Source organism: Manis pentadactyla, chromosome X, assembly GCF_030020395.1.
Source record: "Manis pentadactyla isolate mManPen7 chromosome X, mManPen7.hap1, whole genome shotgun sequence".
NCBI classification, from domain to species: Eukaryota; Metazoa; Chordata; class Mammalia; order Pholidota; family Manidae; genus Manis; species Manis pentadactyla.
Genome location: NC_080038.1, coordinates 104,297,923 through 104,321,476, shown reverse-complemented (window position 1 = coordinate 104,321,476; position 23,554 = coordinate 104,297,923). Strand labels below are relative to the sequence as shown.

The 23,554-nt window shown below is 42.3% G+C and overlaps 1 protein-coding gene across 1 annotated transcript; it reads left to right on the top strand.

Annotated features, from left to right (window-relative positions):
- Positions 1-1,325: 1,325 nt before the first annotated feature.
- IRS4 (insulin receptor substrate 4) lies at positions 1,326-19,074 on the top strand. Its single transcript, XM_036924976.2, has 2 exons — positions 1,326-5,049; positions 15,341-19,074. Exons 1-2 carry the CDS (start codon positions 1,326-1,328, stop codon positions 15,343-15,345), a joined length of 3,729 nt encoding a protein of 1,242 aa, XP_036780871.2. The 3' UTR covers positions 15,346-19,074.
- The last annotated feature ends 4,480 nt before the right edge of the window (positions 19,075-23,554 follow it).

Genomic DNA, 23,554 nt, shown 5'->3' with positions numbered 1-23,554 from the left:
TTAAAGGCGCCTTTCGAAGCATGTCCCATGGGAAAATATCAATAAAGCTGAACACTGGTTTCACTAAGAATCGAAGAATCCACTTTTCTCCAATACGGCTGTATACTTTGCAGGCCCCCAAAGTTGTGCTTTCATAGTCATCATTAATCAAATAGCCAGCAACACCATCTTTAGCCAACCTGCGTTTCGAGGGCTAGAAATGCGCTCTGATTAAAGATTAAGTTCATTTTGAAGGTATCGCTGTTACTCATGTGCCTAAGAGTCGCGGGCTTTTGTCAGGGCTGGAGCGGCTCGGGAGTGCCTGCAGTGCGGTGGGCGGCAGGCCTGAGGGCCCCGGTTGTTCACACGTTTCCAGGGGGTGCCCACCCTTTCTCCCAAGACGCTCACTCGCGGTGCGCGGCGGCAGTGGGTGGACCGGACTGTCACGGGAATAGAGAATTAATGTCAGGGACAGAAAGAGACAGCGCCCGGCTTGGTACGCAGGTAACCGCGGCTCGGGGATTTGCACGAGTTTATCACCACCATTAACAGCTACTTTCAGAGGGTTGTTTACCTCCTGAATGCGCGACAGCGGACAGCAGAGCCCACTCTGAAGCCCAAGCCACGCCCCCTCGTCCCTCAGCTCCCCTCCGGCTCCGCAAACTAATAAAGTCAGGGCTGCCTTGCTGCCATACACTCCCATTGGCTCCCATACCATCCAATGAGAACCTTGCAACAGTTTCACCTGGCTCCCGCTTCCCAAATAAACAAACAAACCTTCCCGCGACCCGGCCAGTGCTCCTCCCCGGCGCCACCAGAGAAGGCTGTACTCCGCCCCTCCCACCACCTCTCGCCCCCCGCAGCCAATCGAGCCCGGGCTGTGGCGCCCCCGCCCAGCTTGCTGGTCGGCCGCTCTCTCCTCCGCCCCTCCGGGCCTCCTCCGCCCCCTCGTGCCTTCGTGAACGCCTCGTTAGGAGCAGCGTGGCCAGAGAGCACCGCCTCCTCCCGTCCGACCTCCCCAGGCCCGCCAGCCCGGAGGCTCGCAGAGACAGTTTGGGCGCGGGTGGAGGCGGCCCCGCCTCCCGGGTCCACCGCCTCCTCCCTTGCACACCTTTGGTGGCGGCGGCGCGCGCCCCTCCACCGCGCTACTAGCGGGAGCCGCAGAGGCCGCCGCGTGAGGCAGTGGTCACGTGTTGTTTTGCCCGCCGCCGCTCTCAGCGAGTGAAGTGGGCGGGGGGGAGCCAGGACTGGAGGGGACTGGCGGGGGCTGGGGCGGGCGGACAGGGGTAGACGGCCTCTTCCCCCAGCCCTCCCCCTCGCTCACCTTAAAACCAACGTGCATCTCCATGGCGAGTTGCTCCTTCGCTCGCGCCCAGGCAACACGGAGACTGAGAGCTGCAGCAGTGGCAACAGCGGCAGCTCTAGCTGCGGTGGCGACCACCCCACTTCTTTCCTCCGGAGCCCCGACCGCACTCATTGGGACCGGGTCGTCTTGTCCGGGAGCCATGTGGCTATCCACAGCCACTGGCTCCCGGTCAGACTCCGAGTCAGATGAGGAGGACCTCCCCGTCGGGGACGAAGTCTGCAAGCACGGCTACCTGCGGAAGCAGAAGCATGGGCACAGGCGCTACTTCGTCCTCAAACTCGAGACCGCTGAAGCCCCAGCTCGGCTGGAATACTACGAAAATGCCAGGAAGTTCCGGCATAGTGTCCGCGCAGCGGCGGCTGCAGCAGCGGCGACCGCCTCGGGCGCCGTGGTCCCGGCGCTCATCCCACCGCGGCGCGTGATCACCCTGTACCAGTGCTTCTCGGTGAGCCAGCGGGCCGACGCAAGGTATCGACACCTCATCGCCCTTTTCACCCAAGACGAGTACTTCGCGATGGTGGCCGAGAACGAGTCAGAGCAAGAGAGCTGGTACTTGCTGCTCAGCCGCCTTATCCTCGAGAGCAAGCGCCGCCGCTGCGGCACGCCTGGCGCACAGCCGGAGGGTGAGCCGGCCGCCCTGGCGGCTGTAGCAGCAGCGGAGCCACCCTTCTACAAAGATGTGTGGCAGGTAATAGTCAAACCCAGGGGGCTGGGGCACAGAAAAGAGCTGAGCGGCGTGTTCCGGCTCTGTCTTACCGACGAGGAGGTTGTGTTTGTGAGGTTGAATACGGAAGTGGCCAGTGTGGTCGTCCAGCTCCTGAGCATCCGTCGCTGCGGGCACTCGGAGCAGTATTTCTTCTTGGAAGTCGGCAGGTCCACCGTCATTGGTCCCGGGGAGCTCTGGATGCAGGTCGATGACTCTGTGGTGGCCCAAAACATGCACGAGCTCTTTTTGGAGAAGATGCGAGCCTTGTGTGCAGACGAATACAGAGCCCGCTGCCGCAGCTACAGCATCAGCATCGGCGCCCACCTGTTAACCCTGCTGTCCGCTAGGAGGCACCTGGACATGCTGCCGCTCGAACCCGGTGGCTGGCTCCGAAGGTCCCGCCTTGAGCAGTTTTGCCACCTCAGGGCCATCGGCGACGGGGAAGACGAGATGCTCCTCACCAGACGCTACGTAACGCCCAGCGAGCCTGTGCCCCCCTCCAGGCGAGGAAGATTGCACCTGTCTAGAGCGTGCAGGTCCCGGAGAGCGATTTCAGTGCCAGCCAGCTTTTTTCGCCGCTTATCGCCCAGCCCGGTGCGGGCCCCGCACTCTGCGGAAACCCCCAACGATGGAGCTTGTGTGTCTTCTGAAGGGTCTGGTTCTGGCTGTGGCAGCGCTGGGGAAGGGGGCGATCCTCAGGGCAAAGAGGGACAGGAAGGAAACGGGGGCGACTATATGCCCATGAACAGTTGGGGCTCGGGAAATGGCCGGGGCTCAGGCGGTGGTCAGGGTTCCAGTGGCCAGGGCTCCAGTAGCCAGAGCTCGGGAGGAAACCAGTGCTCAGGTGGGGGACAGGCCTCTGGAGGCGGCCAGGGCTCAGGGGGCCAGGGTGCAGGAGGAAACCAGTGCTCAGGATATGGCCAGGGCACTGCAGGTGGGCACGGCTTAGGTGGTGGCCAGGGAGCTGGAGGTGGGCACGGCTCAGGCAGTGGTCAGGGGCCTGGAGATGGCCATGGCTCGGGCGCTGGCAAAAACTCAGGAGGGGGTAAAGGCTCACGAAATGGAAAAGACTCTGATGACAGTGGTGAGCGTGGAAAATCTCTGAAGAAAAGATCCTACTTTAGCAAATTAACTCAAAACAAGCCACAGCAAATGCCACCACCTCCACCACCTCCCCCTCCTCCATCCCCACCAGCTGGAGCAACTGGTGGAAAAGGGAAGTCTGGGGGAAGGTTCCGACTTTACTTTTGTGCTGACAGAGGAGCAGCAAAAGAACGCAAGGAAGCCAAAGACGCAGAGACCCCAGAAGGTGCGGCTCGGGGGCCCCACAGAGCCAGAGATTTTGATGAAGATGAGGATGACCCATATGTGCCCATGAGGCCGGGGGTGGCTGCCCCTCTTGCAAGCTCCAGTGATTATATGCCAATGGCTCCTCAAAATGTCTCTGCTTCAAAAAAACGCCATTCTCGATCACCTTTTGAAGATTCGAGAGGGTACATGATGATGTTTCCTAGAGTGAGCCCACCACCTGCTTCAAGTCCTCCAAAAGCACCGGATCCTGATAAAGAGGATGACTCAAAGGACAACGATAGTGACAGTGACTACATGTTTATGGCTCCTGGAGCCGGTGCAATTCCAAAAAATCCCAGAAATCCTCAGGGCGGCTCTTCCTCCAAAAGTTGGAGCTCCTACTTCACTCTGCCAAATCCTTTTCGGGGCTCTCCACTGGGACAGAGCGACCACAGTGAGTATGTACCAATGTTACCTGGAAAATTACTGAGGAAGGGCCTAGACAAAGAAGCGTCATCTAAAGGGGGCCCCAAAGATTCAGTCTCAAAGCCTTCAGTTGAGGGGTCATTCTCAAAGCCTGGATATGGGGGGTCACCTTCAAAGCCTTCAGATGGTGGGCCCCCCAAGAACAAGGCTAAGAGACCTAAACGACTTTCTTTTATTACAAAAGGAAATAAAATTAAGCTGAAACTACAAAAGCCCACACGTGGGCAGCGAGAAGCTGAAAGCTCTAGGGACTACGTCAACATTGGCTTCACTAAAAGAGGGAGCAATATGCTAGCCCCCGCTTCTCAAGGACTGCCAGATTCGTGGGGCATAATTGCTGACCCCAGACTGTCAGCCTTTTCTAGTTACGTGAATGTTGAGTTCGGCGTGCAATTTCCAAACCCAGCAAACAACCTCTCAGATCTTTTAAGAGCTATTCCAGGTGCCAATCCCCTCTCTCTGGACGGTGCTAGGTGGCCACTTACGCTTCTCCCTCCCTGTGCTAATGAGGAAGAGGGTGACTACATTGAAGTGATTTTCAACCCAGCAATGACACCAGCCGTGCCTTTTGCTGACAGTGCCATTCACTATGATGCTGAAACAGGTCGAATCTATGTGGTCGACCCATTTTCTGAGTGCTGTATGGACATCTCTCTCTCCCCCAGCCGATGCTCAGAGCCACCACCTGTGGCTCGGCTGCTGCAGCAAGAGGAGCTAGAGAGAAGACGCCCACAAAGCCGTTCGCAAAGTTTCTTTGCATCCGCCAGAGCCGCCGTCTCGGCCTTCCCTACCGACAGCCTCGAGAGAGACCTCTCCGCCTCAGCCTCCGCGGCCACAGCTCCGACCTTAGTCGTGGGCCGAGCATTAGCCGCCGCCTCCGCCCTCGCCGCTGTCCCGGGCATCGGTGCCGCTGCCGCGGGCTTCGAGGCCGCCTCTGGATTTGACTCCTCCTCCGTCCGCTGGTTCCAACCTGTTGCCAATGCTGCGGGTGCTGGAGCAGTCAGGAGGGCCCCAGACGCTGCCGGCGGCTCGACCCCCAGAGCCCCAGACCCATCTGCAGGCCTCGCCGGAGGTGAGAACGGGGTGGGCGGGGCTGCTCCCCCACCGCCACCTCGCCACCGGCTGCCGAGCCCCCCTGGGCGGGAAGACTCTGACGACGACGATACGTACGTGAGAATGGACTTTGCCAGAACTGACAAGAAGTTCGACTCTCCCCAGAGAGGTTGGTCATTTTAGAATTCATTTCCTTAAAGTTAATGGTTATTGCTTAATGAATCGATGCGCTACACGTCTACAGTGTTAGGAAAAAGTGAGTTAATATTTCATTAACTGGTGCCTATTTAGCACGGAAAGTAGAATTCAGTTTTAATTACTCATGCAATACACTGTGATCTTTGCAAAACTTTAACATTTCAGCTCAGTCATAAGTTTCTTTGTAAAGAACCGTGTATCATTTAAACATTTTGGTGCTGCGTTTAGGAGTAGTTAAAACTTAAGGCTATGTAGCATGAGGATGCTTTCAAACATCCTTCCCCTAACACTTAATGATTTATGCAAACAGGACATCGTAAATCCCATCAACTCGTTTCCAAATGAAAAAAGTAAAAGTTGCTTTTCTACAAATGCCCGTATTTAGTGGCAGGAATTTTACTAAGAGCGCAGAATATTAAGCAGTAATAATCAACTGTTAACATTGGGGGGAGGATGGCTTTCTCCTCTGCAGTTTACTTTTTAAAAAGCAATCGTTGACACCGCTGTGTTGTTTATGTGAAAACATCATAAGATTGTATATCAATGACTCTTTAATTAAAAATAGAAAATTTAGTTCTCAAAAAATAAAATCAATCATTGTTAGGGTAGTTTGCTGTGATCTACCAAGAAGGTTAAATCTCAACTGGTTGCATGAATGTCTGGAGGGAACAAAACAGGAATAGTCGAAACAGCAGGTGATTAAAGAAGAGAGTATTTGGCTCTGGAATGTATTTTTGTGTTGATTTGTTTTGTTTTTACAGAGGATACGTTACCCAAAACCTGAGGGTTCTTTTTCTCTGTCACTAGTAGTGACAGGCAAGTCACCTTCGGTGTGCCTCATTTCTTCACCTAACTTTCCCCAAAGAGGGTATGGTGATAACTTGATACTGGGTATGAATATTGTTTGAAAGGTTTAAAAAGCATTTAAAACATCTAATTGGTGCATCTTCTGGGAAATCCAGCAAAGCAGGATTATAAGGCTGGAGGAAGACCTGACCCCAGGGGCAACCTACCCTGGAACAGTGGATGTTTTTTAAAGGGTCACTTTTCCAAAGGAAGACATAGGAAGAGTAGGAGCTGTCAGACTTGGAAGTAAGACTTTGAGTAAGTCTACTGTGCACATTGTGCAATGTTGTTACCACTGTCTGGGGACATTCTTCTCAAGAAATGATTTGGGGAGATGTCTCCGTAGCCTCCACTGCCTTTCCTCTTTAGTAGACCGTGCTGCTTTCTCAGTGGAGGGAAGGGGTAGACCCCCAGCAGTTTTCACTCCAGTAGTCAGTTTAGTGAAGATTTTTGCTTTGCTTGCTTTGTGGAATGCTTTTGTGATTGGATCTCTGCCCACTGTGCTTGATCAGGCAGAACAAGTTGGGGACTGATCACAACAGTCACCTAACAAGCTCCCTATTCAGTGCAGGTGTAGCTGCCTCCCCCTTACCCCTGCTTTAGAAAACTCGCAATACAAAAACTCACATTTGCAGCACAGACACATTGAAGAGTGATCATTAAAACGACAAAAGGATGCTTTGGCTTGCCAAAGGATTCAATTCAGATCACCTTTAAATTGTGAGCCCCCCTCCCCCCAACACATGCCTGCACACACACGGCTGCCACTACTTCCAGAACCATGCATTAAATTATACAGTGCTATTTCCAAGAATTTAATTCACAACCAACTTTTCAGGAACAGAGTTCTTTTATCCTGGGAAGTACACCTAACTGCTGGAGACACCGTTGATGATATTGATGTAGGTGTTCCAGAGCTGCTGTGTCCCTGTGGTACTTTGGAAAGGACAGGTTTCCCAGAGGTTTGTCTAATACTTTCCAGAATACTCTTTAAGCAAAAATTAAAATGAGTGAAATTGTCTTGTTCCTAAAATAAACCCTGAGTTCCTAATGATTATCTACATCCAGTTATCATTATTTTAGCATAAGTTACTGATTTATAAATAATTTCAAAGGACTTTTTAGCTGTTTTGCAGATTTAGTGTTCTCTAAATGAATTGTGCCTTGAGAAAATTCCTAACTTTATTGAGTGACTACAACAAGGGGACTATATCTTACAGGGAGGCAGGTGCTCAGATAGTAGAAGCACTTTGGAACTTTAATGTACTTTACCAGTGTAAGATATTTTCGTCACTGCATCAACAATGAAGTGAGGTTTCAACAGTTTAAACTGGTGATTTCGTTTCTTGCAAAAATGGTTGGTCTTTAAGGTGATTCAGGCACATAATTTGCTGAGATATATAATGGGAAGGATCAGTAGAAATAATTCATTGCAGGAAATGACTGTTGTTACTCTTTCAATGTCAACGGATATGGTAGAATGTTGTTTGTGAAGTGTTAAGAACAGGCTGGATAATTCTGATGGTTTTTTGGGTTTTGGTGTTTCTTTTCTTTTTTTTTTACTATAAAGCTATAGAATTAATTTTCAGCCATTCCTGATCTCTCTTCACCTTCCTATCTAACATGAAAAATTATGTATCATATTAGAAAACAAAAAATATGCTTTGACAAAGGAACAAAAGCCATCTTTATTGGGAGTTATGTTTCTCAAGGGGTAATTTTAATTTATATCAAGTGCTAACTTAGAAGAGTGCCTGGCACAAGTGTCGTACACAAATTATTGTATAACTGTTACCATTGCTGTCATTTTTATTACTGGTATTATTGCCTTTAGAAGCACAAAATTAAAGTTCTCTGTCCTCCAATTCCACTTTTAGTCTTTACTTGCACTGGAAGTGGTTGACATCGTTGTTCACGGTTGGGATCTGTTTATGACTTAAGTGAAATGAAATGAGGCTATAAAGCAGTGAGACAGCTTTGTTCATGTCACACAAAATTGATACATAATCTCATTTACCTCCAGTCACATTGCAGATAAGTACTTGAAAGCCATTTGTTCAAGACAACTAAAAGCACCCAGAAATATAACCTGGACATGCCTTTTTTCTGAATGAAATCATTTAAAAAAGTGTATAAACACATAGTTTATAAGCATTAGTACTGAGGAGGAGAATGTCATTTCATATATGGCTTAATCTGACTCTTGATCTGCGTGTGCATTTTTGCCTCCTTTCCTGGTGTATCTGATGTAGAATTCCTAGTTTAAGATGACTAAGGTGAAAAATTCACTGATTTTTGTATTCTAGGGATTTACAGTCTAAGGGCGGCTTAAGGAGTGCTGAGAGAATTGGTCAGCCAAGTTGGTAATGTTATGATGGCACTGGGTATTAAAAAGTAAAGAAAAAAATCTGTAGTAATTACCTTTTGAAATTTTAGACACTGTTATTAACGTGAAAGAAGTATAAGCTTCTTTTCAGTGTACTACTGCCAAATCCTCTTGCTATAAATTTTAGGTGCCTAGAGCAAGTTGTTTTTGCTGTATTGGGCTTATTTATCATAAATTACTAGAATAAAATCTCCATAGAACAGAGATTTCTCAGTCACCATTGATAGGTCACTTATTTTAGGCAACATCCGCCCCCACCAAAAAAAAAAAATGGAATAGTCGTTTGGCATAGAGGTATTTGACCTGTAACCATGAAAGAGGACGTCGTTCAATTAAAGTGAACTAAAGTTCTTGGCAATCATTATTCATTTCCATTCATTCTAAGGGTAAAAATTTCAGCCACTGGCAAAACATCTTTAAACAAGGACTAGGATTTTAAGTGAACACGCAGAATATCACATATGCCTAGCAACTCAAACTAGATCTGCTTTCTCTTCATCTCCCTAAATTGTCCAACATAAACCAAAATACTTGACAGTCATTGGCAGGGATCAGTTTTGAGAACAAACTTGGGCTTCTTAGAGTCATCAGTTTTCATGTTGGAATAGATAGATAAGGGTAACCAGTATAGGTAGAAGTAAGGCATCCTGTGTGTGATTTAAAAAAGGGACTGTTGTTAAATTATCAACTTGTTGGTTGAGGGAATGCTTTACAGTTGCATACTGCCTTAAGATTTGCAATGCACATTCACCTTCACCTTCATTATTTTACCAGGGGACAGTAGGTACTGGAACTGAAGCCACTGTTAAGAATTTTCCCATGGCCAAAGAAGTTAAGTAGCAGAGCTGAAATTCAAGCCCATACATCTGACTTCAAGTCCAGTGCTCCACCTTGCACATCACACCACCCCTTGATCAGATGTTCAATCTGTTATTTTTCTATTGATGAAAGCTTACTATATAGGCAAGGATTGATAAATTCTCTTGAATTTTATAGTATCCAATTTGTTGTAATTCATTCATTCAGAGCGTTATAACTGTGAACCATCTGCCAGAGCTTGGGTGATTTTCATTGCCTTGAGCTGTTTGCCATAGCTCTTAGAATAAAAGAATTTGACCTGTGCTGGAATTGAATGTTTTAAATCTGGTCTGGGGTGGAGTTCGCTAATCTTTACCTCCCTAAAACAAGTAATGTGAGTATCCATCTGGATCCCATGGAAACACTGAATGGAAAGAAAGTGAAATGAGGGTACACTCAGTAAACTTTCATTAATGGTCATTTCCTTAACTGACGTTAGATATTTTGGGTTTTCCTAAATAATCCATCAACATTTTCCATTTACAGCAAAGTCTTTTAATTTCATTTTTCCGATATGCATAAAATGTGATATTCTAATCTTAACCATCACAATGGGCAGAACAGGAAAAAGTGGGACAGGTGGAAGAAAAAGCACTATAGAAGTAGATGTTCTTCATTTGTTTAAAAAGTAAACTTGCTTTTGGCAGTCAGGCACATAGATTTTAGAAGCCTTAGAAATCAAATCCTCTCCTTGGCTCATAAAAATCCTTGCTTAAAATTAAATTCATTTTGTTTAGCACCTTTTTTTTAATGCTTTAAGACTGTAAAAATAGCCCAGACATTTTATTGGCAATATTGGAAAATAGCTTTTGTATAATGCTTAATTAAAGCCTGCAGTATGTTTTATCTAAGAGGTCCTGCCAGGCTCTTAGATGGTTAGTATCATTTACTGGAAAACATTGCTTGGTCCTGAGCGAAAAATAAGAGATTAAAAGGGCTACCTTTTATAATGATGAAGTGAATACATTACAACACACTCAGTTTTACCACAACTCTCCGATTGCTAATTTTAAACTATTGTTAAAATTTCCAAGATAATGTGCTTGCCGTGTGACCTTAAAATATTTTTTCTAGCAATTCTGCATTGGTTATTGGCTGTGCAGCTACAGGTCTTACATTTTTAATCTCCTTTTGGAGACTTTGGCTGAACATTTGTGAGAGAAATTTTTAAAGATTTTAACAAATGTAAGCATATATCCTACTTTAGATTCACATTTTTTTTAGAGGGTACCTTACAATTTCTGGCCGAGGACTTATTGCCTTTTAGACTTAATGGAAAATGTGTACTTAAATGTTTAGTGAAATAAGAAAGTTATTGCTGTTTTTCCCCCTTGCTTCCTGACAAAGTTTCTTATTGGAGAGGGTTTCCTTGGTTGTATTATGGGAGTTATACCCTCATGTGCCCCTTGCCAACTTTGTGTCCCTGATTTCTGGAAAGCATGCTCTTTCCTGATCCCTGTCTGGCTGAAAAGGTGAAGGCCACTCTGGGAGCCCCACAGACCCATGGAGGGCTTACTGCTTGAGAAAATGTTCGATCCTAATTCACAGCCTGTTTGGGCTTAGAGTTCCTTTCGGGGCTCCTTGTTCTGCAGACCCAAGGCTGTGCTGCGTGCTCTCCCCCACTCTTTGGCACAGAGACAGCTGCACTGGTGTTTAAAGCTGTTTTCATGGTTGGATTGACCACAATATCTTTGATGCTAGCCAGACCGTATGGATTTACTGAATATACAATTCCCCGTCAATTGTAGTTGCTTTAGGTAGTTTTCACAATTGGTGTAAGTTGCCTCTGTATGATTATTAATTTTCTACGTTGTAGATTTGCAACTTAGAATATCAATGAAGTCTCTCTAACTTCATCTTGAAAAGTGTCCCCATGTGCACTCATGGCGCCCTGGAAAATCTGACCAATAAATAAGATTTTTAGCTCTTGCTCTTTCTTTAGTTGCACCTCCAGCCTTGAAGGCATACCAATGCTGTCCTTACCTCAGAGCCCCCACCCTTAACCCACCCGTGAAAGACTCCTTATTGTGCCTGAGGCTCTTCCCATTGTTTTCTTTCCACTGCCACCCCGCCCCCAATTACTCTAGCCGTCTGAGTTTAGAGGACACAATTCCTACTGCCATGGCTAGCAGACATATTTTCCTAGAGTTCCAAATTGGAACTTCAAATACATCTTCTCAAAGAAATGATGTGATAAGTGACGGTTGGGTAGAGTTAACTCTGTTAGTTCAGGAACTGTATAGGTTTAATATAGGCATGTGTAGACAAACCTAGGAGCCTATCCACCACTTATTTATAACATTGTTTCTATGGGATAATTTATTCTGAGCTTCAACTGAATAGTGAGCCTCAGAATATGTCTCTTTTGTAAATTGCAGGCTGCCTATATTAGAATTCTAGTAACTTGCATTCTTTAAGTCTGCAGTAACTAGGCAGCAGAGTGAAGTGGCCCAAGTGTGTGTTGGGAGGTAGTGGAGAAGCTGACCTGGGATGAAAATCCTGTAGCTGATCCTCACATACTTTGTATCCAGATAATCAAGCGTGCAGTAAGTTGTCCAGGGCCTGCTAGGGAAGGGCAGGTGTGAAACAATTGAACTGACTTTTGAGAAGATGGAGGTTTACGAGTGTCTATTTCCCTACAGATACTTTTGACTATTCTGTCACAAAACTGTTGCCACGATGGGGAGAAGCATATTTGATCTCCTGATCTATGAAGGAGACAATAGTCTGGTATGATCGGTGTTGTAAAGACTAGCAGCAGTTATTGCTAGTTTGCACCCTTGAGGGACAGCATTTAGATTTTTCTCAAGTCCTAGAAAATCATCCTCCTATACATTCACAGGGCACAGAAAGGTATGATGATCTGTGCTTATTGGAAGAAAAAAACTGTAAGCCAGAGGCAATGCTAAGCTAAATAATGTAATTGCATCGTTATACATTTATCTGGGGGTATGTGCTTCCATTTCTCTTTATTTCCTTTTGTTCATTTCCCTTCAGTTGCCTCCCTTAGTTGCTTCTGCTTGTGTGATCAGCAGTTGATTGCAGGGATAGCATGTTGACTACTAAACTGAGTGAGGAATTTTCAAAGGAACTTGAGAAATATTTCTTTGAGCTCTGGGAAAATTGGAGTTGACAAGATTACTAAGGCAATGAGATTGAGGAGAGGAGAAAGAGAATGAGAGAATAACTAACTGGATCTATTGTTACAGTTTTGGCTTTCTCCAGGCAGGGGGACCATTGCTGTTTTGGACTTCACACAGAGCACACAGAGGCACGTTTAGGATTCATATACAGAGATCTGGAATGCCCTGCAGGACCTGCCTTCTTGGCTCACCCTACAAGTTTCCAGGCATATTGAAGTCATGTGTGCTTTATTGGCACATTAAAGATTAATGTTCAGGTTTATGGCATATACAAATTGAAACAGAAAAGTTTACTTCATTTGTTTTCTAGAAGAAAGTGACACCTGCCAGGTTAGCAGGGGCAGGAGAAGGAAAATGTTTTGACTCCTCAGACACCATTCAGGCTTTCTCTCTTACAGAGAAAAATCGCTTAAAGAGTATACCCCCAATTGAAAGGGGTGGAATTGATGTGTCATTCAAAAGATCTTTGATTAACCAGAAAGTAAGAACAAGAATAAGGTAATTATTTATAACCCGTCAGCATGCAGTGGAAACAACACATCAAAACAGACCATATTATTAAAAGCATTGCCATTTACCCTTCTGGTGGTGAAATGATATCAAAGTGAACAGGAGACAGAACTAATATTGAACTAGTATTCATTTTGCAGACTGTTTCTGATGGAGTTTTAATCCTGAATTTGCTATCCTTTGCCACGGAGCAAGTTTCTGAGTTACTTCCTTATGCCAGTCTTTGGACTGTGCTCAGGGAATGTAAACTCATTTTAATATTAGCCTGTCTAAGTAAAACAGGATTATAAAGGTAAACCTGTGGCTCAAATTCCCACAATGCATTTCAAAAGCAAATTAAATTATTTTTGGATTATCTTGTTTTGGATAGCGTTATTCCTTTCTACCAGCATGGTTAATCAAGAGTTGACAAAAAAAAAAAAGGTGAGATAGTTTGATATCTTGATCTGGGTGATGGTTACATAAGTATATACACATGTGAAAATTCATCAAGCTGTACACTAAGATCTGTGCGTGTTATTGTACATACCTCCATTAAAAAAAGTGGTGACAAATATTTTATAAAGTAAACTTGAAATCACACCATTATTTGCTGGTTTTAGCATGTTATCAAGCATTCATGCAATGCTGGCATAGGTGTTACAGGAATTCAATTGAAATATGAATCAAATTGTTAGTGGAGTCTGTCATTTAAAAAAAGTAAAGAAGAAAAAAAAAACAACTCTAATAACAACAAATGCCCCTAATTCCAGCCTTAATATAATGTTGATGGGGTAGTTACATGGCACTTAATTTGTATGTTTGTGGAAAAATAAATATATAAAATGTAATGGATTATATAGGTTAGTAAGAAATCCCTTTTTTTTTTTTTAAATATTTTTTATTGAAGGGTAGTTGACGCACAGTATTACATTACATGAGTTTCAAGTGTACAACACAGTGGTAAAACATTTATATACATAATTCTAGGTTCCAGCTATCACCCTACCAAGCTGTTACAATATCTTGACTATATTCCTTATGCTATACATTACATCCCGGTTACTTATTTATTTTACCATTGGAAGTCTGTCCTTTTTTTTTTTTTTTTTTTTTTTTTGTGAGGGCATCTCTCATATTTATTGATCAAATGGTTGTTAACGACAATAAAATTCTGTATAGGGGAGTCAATGCTCAATGCACAATCATTAATCCACCCCAAGCCTAATTTTCGTCAGTCTCCAATCTTCTGAGGCAAGAAATCCCTTTTAAAGCACATGTAGTATGTTGTATATGAACATATTTTTATATTAAAACAAAGTAGAAAACGAAATTAGGTGAATACCTTTCTGAACTTAAATTTCTGTTAATAACGTCTGGGTGATAGTATCTGAAATTCTATGATAGTAGCCTAGCCTAATTTTGTAGCAGATAATTGAGTTGCTAATATGCACTCTCACAGTTAACCTCTGGCTATCACAGATACCTTTCATCCTTGTAAACTTGACAGGTATATAGCATCTAAATTTCCTAAGCCCACTGCTGACAGGAAAATTTAGTATCTTTAATAATCCATAGTGTTTACTTTCTTACAAAACCTTTTAGCACAGAAGATCTGCCCTATACAATGAATCCTTACTAATAGCCACAAGTAGGTGGGAGGAGAGTGAAGACCTTTGATGCTTCATCCAGCTGCAAGTTTGTTATACTATTAAAACCTGTAATGACAGAAGGTATAGTTAGAATGCAAATTGCTGGTTTAATACAGGATCTTGTACTTGAAGTCTATTCTGGAGGATGCTTTCTGGGGATGCTTTTCTTTTGGACTGGCTGTAATGAAATAGAATACTTGGTACTTTGATGCAACCTGATGTTAAAATAACACAAGCATCCCATAATCAATCTGCTGACCATGTATCCCCATCGTTTCTTCAGTCCAGTGTCCCAGATCTCCTTCCTCCGCCCCCCCCCCCCCCAGCGGTGCACCATCTCAATCAGCAAAAGGCCAAAAAAAATAGTATTAGAGCTTCTTTTTATTAGACAAATGGAGATTGCTGTCAAATCTCCTTTGCAGGTATGACTTTGCTCTTTTAGAAAAAATTCAGTGATTGAGACTGGAGACTATCACCAAGGCTGTGCTTCAATCCTTCGACTTGTGCCACGTAGTCTGGTAAGGGCATAATCAAGCTTGTAGAAGAAAAAAAATTCTCTGCCCAAATGCCTGGCCCACCCGCTGGCCCCAGTCGGAGGAAGCAGAACATTGCATGCATGTACCAAGCTGCTATCTGCGGGAAATGTCAGGGTAGTCTGGGGGCAAAAGGAGTAGCTGTCCTTGCCCCTTCACCAGGCTTGTGCTGGTGTTTGCTCCCTGCAGCAGGCAGTTACACACAGCCATGCCAAGGCAGTCTTCTTGAGATGACTCTCAAAAACTGCTAGTTTGATTTGGTTTTGTTTCGTTTTGTTTTAGGACAGGGTGGAGGTGAAAGCCTTTCACACTTGAATTATGAAAGTAACTTTTGTTTTGCCATCTTTTTTTCTAGAGTGATTACACTGCCACAAGAACACATTTTAGAAGAAAAGTGACGCTTATTGAGTTTTGTCGTTGTCTACTCTGGATCTACCTAACAGAAAGAAAATTCAGAGGCTTCTGAGTGGAAAACAACCTGAGTTTCTAAAAGCGTACAAGTGGATGCTGGTAGTTGAGTGATCCTAACACAGATCATTCATACTGCTGCCTTTTGGATCCAGTGATTTTTGAATTAAGAAATTCACACTGTACTTTGTTTTCTTCCTGGTTTCTCTCCCAATCTCTCTTTGAAAAGAAACAAATACTATAAAAGTGAGCATCCTATAACTCTTTCCTTCCCCTCTTTAAAACATGTTATTTACATATGTGTAAATGTGGCCAATATCAGTTTTACTGATGTATAATAGTTTGATTTAGTTTTGACTTGAAAATCCTTTGAACAAGAGTAGATAAAGAAGAAAGTTATGTTCCTGAGAAGGTAGGTATGATCTGGCATAATTTTTTCTGAGTAATACATACATAAAACATTTCTTGTTCAAGAAATTAAATGTCAGTGAACCGATATCTTGATGGGACATTTCCAGTATTTTAAAGGCAGGACCAAAGGACAGATTACCTCAGTTTTTGCTCATTAACAAAACTGCAACATTCTGTCCACATTAAATGTTAACTCACTAATTATCTGGATTTGGCATTTCCAATATTTTAAAGGCAGAACTGAGGAACAGATTATTTGTTTATATACAACACTGTGATGTTCTGCTTGTAAATCAATGGAGCATTTCCAAAACCATTATTATTTTTAAAATTTTGAAACCTACATTTTCCCCCTAAGAGAGGCAAAGGTCTTTAAAAGTCTTCTCACAAAGCCCCTCTCTGCCTCTCTGGGCCACCTCACTTTCACCTTTCATTCTCTCCCTCTTTCTGGTTCTCTCCTCGATACACACTCTCTCTCCTATGCCCAGGGCTCCTATAAAGAGATCAGTTTCCCAAATTCAAGAAATTAGTGTGTACCTATCTATCAATCAACATTCTCACTAAAACTTAAGCCAAAAGGAACCTCTTATATGGCCTTGTTTCTCTTTGGACAATGACTGTGTAAGATGTACCAAACGTTTTAAAAATCAGAGCAAGCTCCCCCCTTCTGGTTTTGCTTGCCTCTGATGGAAACTGAATTAAGATTTTAGGAACCTGGACCTTTGAGAACATGACACAAGCAGGTGGTGATTACAGAGGTAGGTACAAAGGTCTTGAAGCTTGCTTAGAGGTTTGTTACATGATGGCACACAAATCGTGAGTTGTAGCATCAGTGGTAAACCTCACCGTTATCACAGGTGGGTGCGAGCATCTGTGTAACTGTGCGAGTGCTAGTGTGTGTGTGCACATACTTATGTGTATGCACAGCTTTGTGTACCTGTGTACATGTGGTTGTAGATGTACCTGTTGTGTGTGACTGTTAAAAAAATGGCTTTGCATTTAATGTGCACCTTTGAAGTAGTGTAATATTTACCTAACATTTTTCGCCACCCGGTTATGATGTCTTTGAACGTGTACTTCTATCTTCAAGCAGGCTTGTCGTACATGTGGCTAACCCTAACTTCTCTGGTGAGCCAGTTTTGACTTCGATTATTTTTCCTTGCCTGCCAACCAAAAGGATCGGGGGTGGGGGGCTCTTTTTTCCCCCCTTGTGAATGGTGTTGAGGAGAGGATGTGGCTGTAGTACCAAATGCTACTCCAGCTGCTGGGCGCGAGGGCATTGATTTCATCATTTCCTTAAGACTCTTCTCTTTTCCCGACCTAATGAAACAACGCAGTGTGGCTTTTGTTCATTGTGATAACAATGCACTCTTCAGGCAGCCTTTTTTCAAGCCATCACCATTCCATTTTCAAGTAAGTTAAATAATAATCGTTCAGAATTGTGGAAAGAAATGATTATTTGGGGGAAAATGCTATTATTGCTTTATTTGCATATAAGGTTCAGGGGCTGCCAGCAGATGGTACAACACAGATGTGACACTTGCTGAATAAATGAATGGGAAACCTCATCCGGAACAGCACATACAAATAGTAACAGGTACAAATAGTCACAGGTACAGCATAACAAATATGCAATCTTTTTGACACTACTTCTTAGTTTACAGACACAATTTATTCAGTATTGTGCTGGAAGAATCTTTCTAGAATATGTGTACCAACATATCACTTGCCTTCCAGCTACCAGTTTATGCTGCTGTTAAGAAAAACCAATGATGGAACGATTTTTTTTGTGTGACCTCTGCATTTAATTTAATATTGGACATAGTCACTTGGTCAGTAAAAACTAAAACTTTACAGTTTCAGAAGTTCATTCTATTTGCTAGTTCTGCTTCACAGATCTGCTTTAAGTTGTTCTGGCTTTGTCTTCCTTTGTAAATACCCTTATACTCTCTTTTCTTTGTAAACATCTCATTTGCAGTTTTGGGAGACAACCTTGCAACTCTGTATAGTGTTTATATATATATCTGACTTGCTTCCATAGAGCTACTTGCAATAAATGTGTTCATGAAAGTTATTTGTGTGGAGACTCATTTTTTTCTTAGTAGTGTTTTCTGAGACCTCCATTATAAATACATTTTTCTGCTCTGTGGTAGAACTGACTGCATTTTTTTCAGGATAAAGCAGTTGGGACAACTTAGAGCTTGGGTCAAAGTTACTACACCTAGAATTATGAGGTTTTTCAATAGAGTTAACACATCAACTCTATTCTCCAAAGGTGGAGATGATGATACTAGTGTAGAACTTAACTTGAGTTTTCATGTCAGTCAGTCATGATAATGTGTGAATCCTATAGTGAAGCAACTAGTCAGTGGGGTTAAGGTTATCATTTACAGTTTTCTTTTGTCTCCTTCCCTTGCCACTTACTCTTACCCTTTAAGTGACTCCCTTTTCATTTACTTATTTTTAACTAAACTACTGGGAAGGCAAATACGAGTAAGGGGAAAATACATGAACGCACAGACAAAAACAATTTTGTGTTAATGGAATATAGAAGGGTGGATGGATTCAATATCAAACATGTATTAGCAAATTGTCAGCCTTATCAGAAGCCAAAGATTTAAAGGGACATTAGAAAAATAAGTGCCTCCCTGGCTCTTTCCCTTACCAAGTCGCCCTTGCCACACAGAGGGGCAATGAAAATAAATACGCCTCTGGGACCAATGCTCATCCAAGGCTCATCGGGTAGGGATGGAAGGGATCTGTGGAGTCAGATGGGGCACAGGGTAGGGAGGCAGGCCCCACATCATGTGCAAAACCCACAAGCTACATGGATTGTTTGCAGGCAGTTGAATTCATTGTGCAGTTTTACCTTACTTCATGCACCTGAGAAGTTGTGTGTAAAAGAATATCCCAACAGGAAGGTATAGACTGCCTTTATCATTAGACCCTGTTACAACAGAGACCATCTTACAATCTGTGTAATTTACTTACATGGATTATATATAAACTTTAGTCCTCATTTCAAGGGAGGTAATTTGTGTTTGTCAGGGCATTGCCCAAATACATTTTACTCATCCCAAACAGCCCCTCAAAGACAGATAGGCACATCTGTGCTTATCAGTCTACATGAGCTTTGTACTCATTTGGTGATTCACATCCTAATGGGACTTGAATTCCTGGAACAATAGGCATAGTCAGTGTGACTACTTTGACAATCAGAACTCATGAGCTGGGAAAATCTACACTGAAGAGTACACGAACAGAAATTCAGCTTCTTCACTCCCGAAGTCTCAAATATAGTAACCACTTATTCACTATAGAATGTGAAGAGGTACTGTTTCTTTAAAGTATAAAACCTATTCAGAAGACTTGTCAGGTAAAACATGCCTAAGTATACACTAGTTAAGCACCTCCAGTGACTGCTTCCAAAGATATTACTAGGTGCTAATTGACCCCAAAAGGCATCTTAGAAATGCACCAAAATACCTTTTTGTAATGTTTTGAAAACAAAACTGCCCACAGGCCGAACCTGGAAAATGTATGAAAATTTGGGCGGGTAAGTCAGATCAGGGCCCCTAATTTATAAAATGTGCAAAAGAGAAATTATGCAAAGTTAATGCACAGAATGAGGTTGAACTCTATTCTGTTTTAGAAAAAGCAATTCATTTCCACTCCTAGATGTGCAAGTTAATGGATGCTGATTTTCAGGCAGCTACCGTAAGTCCCAGTTTGCTACTTAAGTGTACTTCAGAGATAAGAAATGCAACTGAGCTGTACAAAATGAGACAACTTCCCTCCTGTCTCTTGTGCATGATAAATGCTAAAGCAATTAGGAACCACTGTTGCATGCTACACTGGAATTTGTCAGTAACATCAGTGCTGTGCTATATAAATGGGGGAAGCTTATTTAGAATAAAATCTTGAGAATTTAGGAGGAGACCACTAATTTAATATTAAGCATTTGGGTCCATAGAACTGAACTGGAAGCAATTCCCTCCTTGACTTCTCAATCTCAGAATATCCATTATAAGGTCTTCTGTTTCACTGGCAGTAATCTGAATTAGCATTTCATAACAAAAGGAACGAGGAAATATTGAAATGGAAAGCAGATTCTTAAATGTCTACAGAAAAATGTGAAGCGTACATTTCATTCTGTATCTCCACACTTGTAACCCCTAAGGTTTTCAAAATGTTTGCACTTTCTGCATCATTTTTAGGGAATTGAATGCAGGTAGGCCATTTTAAATATATTTATGCATAGCTCTCTGTTGTTTCACTTTAACTTCCTCAGAAGCAGGTTAGGAACCAAGTGTCTGACCTTGCTTTTCTATTCTGTTATTTTTTCTCTTTATATTACCCGTATGCTCATTCCAGGAAGACAGGCATTATTGGTGGTAGTGCTTACACTGCTTACAATCATTGCTAAATATATCACTTAGTTACACAGTAGATATAACCCATATAAGATACAGGTACAGCAAGAGACATTTTATGCAAGACTACCATGTCTTTTAGCAGGGGAGTGACAATGACACTTTGTCAACATTTTCATTGTCAAGGATTCTAGTTTGGTTCCTTAATACCTTAGAAAATTATAGTTAACTATTGGTTTGTACTCTGGAATTGGGTTTAGAAGTACAAGGAATCTTAGATGTGGTGTAGACCAGGCCCTACCATCCTTCCAACTACTTCTTTATTCATCTACTTTTCTCCCTTGAAGAAATTATTTTCATCAACTTTCTTAGCTATTAAAGTCCTGATAAGGGGTCTAATAGGAGAACAGGATGAAATGACTGTCAATATTTCTTCTTAGTCTAGAGATTTCTGACCCATGAGACTCCATGGAAAATGAGAGTTTGTCATACAGGATTTGAAAAGAGGATTTGTCTCCCTCCTGGTTTCAATACTCCGTACCTCCACCAATAAATGTTTTTTGTTACACAAATGGTGCTCACAACATTTCACTTTGTAAATTCAGAGACTAAAATCATTTTTTCTACTTGTCCCACTTATGATAAAGTAAAACCCTGTCTTGTTAGAATTGAGAAAAGTATCTGAAACTCCAATTGCTAAATCACAGCTGAGACAAAAGACTAGGATATCTGGATACAAATATTCATATACAAGAGACACACCAAACAACCCTATATCTCAAGTGCTGTGTGCCACATAGTAAACAAAATCCTCTAGAATGATTTTAACCAGCTGTTGTAATGAATGTATATCTTGTGCTGGTAGCAAGTCATTGTGAGTAATGGTACTAATTACTTGCCAGATTTGCCCTCCCACTGTGACAACCAAAAAATCTTCAAAATAAGAAATGGGAATTTTCAAGACACTGAACATCAAATGATAAAGGACAGTGACCCTAAAAAAGTGAAAAAAAAACTTGATAAGTGTTACAATTGCCCTGTCTTACTGCCTTGAGAGCAGTTTTAGGCAATGAAGCAGGCTCAGGGAATTTAAGCCAACTCCTTGAATTAAATCCAAAGAGGCTAAGGTGGCTAGAATTTATGAGATGGTATACCACAGAGGGGGAAACTTCACAAAGAATGCCAAAGATGTACAAGGGGTCCCCCTTGAGTATTCAGCAGAATATTGATCACCCCATGTACATAAGGAAATTATCTGAGGCCACAGAACTACTTGAAAGGATTAGAGATAACTGTTTGGCACTCACACAAGTGAAGAAATAGGACACGTTCCTACCAACCAGAATGGAAAATCTCAAGATAAATGGGATGTTTGAGAGAGTACTCAGAAGGGTCTTCCCTCAGTATTGGGGAAAATAAGTCCTAAACTCAGCACTGCTGCAGACTTATCTAACAAATTTTACAAGCAAGATATGAAAGGAACAACAGCCTCCAAATATTTTAACTGTGTTCCAGAACAAAACTAAACAATATTTACAGGATTACAAAATATTCAACATCCAACAAGATTAAATCACAGTGACTTCAATAAAAATAAAGAAAATTTTTTTAATTTTTAAAAATTAAAAAAGATAAAATTACAATGTATGGCATCACATTAAAAAATTATTAGGCATGCAAAGAAACAGAAAAATCTGAAACACAATGAAGAGAAAAATGAAACCTATCCAGAAATGACACAGATGATAGAATTAGTAGACAAGGTCATTAAAACAATTACAACTATATTATATATTAAAAAATTAAATAGAGAAAGGGAAGATAATATAAATGACAAATGGAACTGGTAGAGATAAAAACTATAATTTTGGAGGTAAAAAATATACTGCATGGGATTAATGGCAAATAAGTTATTGCAGAAGAAAACACTGTTCAACCTGGAGTCATAGCAATACAATCAACTCATCATGAAGCATAAAGAAAAAAAAGACAAGTAACAAAAATTAACAGAACATGAGTGAACGGTGGGGCAACTTCCAGTGTTCTAGTATATATGAGTGGAGTCCATGTAGAATGAGAGAGAAGGGCAGAAAAAGTATTTTGAATAATGGATAAAAATTTCCCAAGTTTGATGAAAACTATAAATCCACAGATCCAAGAGGCTGAATAACTCCCAAACAGAAGAAACATGAAGAAGTTACAGCAAAACACATCATGGTCACATTATGTAGAAAGGAACAAAGATGACAGCAACTTTTTCATCAGAAATTATGCAAGTGAGAAGACATTGAAGAAACATCTTTATAGTACTGATAGGATAAAAAAAGTCTACCTAGAATTCTAAACCCAGTGAAAGGAGCTTTCAAAACTGAAGGTGAAATAAAGGCCTTTTCAAACACATAAGAGCTGAAAGAATTCATCACCAGCAGAGTGCTCTTCAAAAAAGGAAGCTTTTCGTGCATGGAAAATAAAACAAGGTGGAAATATAGACCTACATAAAAGAATGAAATGCACCAAAAATGGAAACTATATGGATACATTTATAAATTATTTTCTTATTATTTAAATGTCTTTAAAAGATACTTGAGGATATGATAGGACTACAGGGCCCTTAAAATCCCCCATAAAATGAAGGAGAACACTGACAAAATTGTCAGAATCAACTTTTTTCAGAACTCTGGAAATTAACGAGTCCTGCAGCAATCCAGGGTATGTTTACTCAAGAAAAATGGTTGAATCTTGACAACAACAGTGACCTTCATGGTGTTTTAACTTGCCCTTTTCCCATCTCCTCATCTGAAGCAGTGCTGTAGCCTAGAAAACTAATAGCCATTAATCATTGTGAAAACCAACCACCTTCCAGCCTTTGGAGGGGACAGAACAAGATAGAAGTTCCTCCAAAGCTTCATTCCCAAACAACCGTTAGTAATGATCTGTTTGGTAGTTACTAGAATGAACTCAGTCATAAAGATGTCTTAGATTTGATGTAACACTGAGTTTTGCCAGTGCAAACAAACTTTTACATGGAGGAGTTTGTCAAAACCTATCAGTATTAGTTATTTAATATTGCAGCTGCCTGGGGCTGTGGATAACACTTGGGGTAAACAATACGCTAACTAAAAATCTTAAAAGGAAAATCTGGGGGATGAGATGTCCATAGGAGGATTTGAAAAACTCTGAAATATTTTTGTGTACCTAGAAGGAAAAGAAGAGGTGCAGTGATGTGAGCATACCCAGGGCTGTGCACATGCTCATGAAAGACCGGAAACCACCCAAAACACTCCCACGGTCGTCTAAACTTCAGGCTTCCATGCAAGCAAGAAGTGAAGGCTAGAAGAGATTTGTAAGCTGCCTGGCCAAATGTTGAAGATGTATCC

Excerpts from the sequence above, each read along its gene's own strand:
- IRS4 (XM_036924976.2), top strand. The coding sequence starts at position 1,326 with ATGGCGAGTTGCTCCTTCGCTCGCGCCCAGGCAACACGGAGACTGAGA.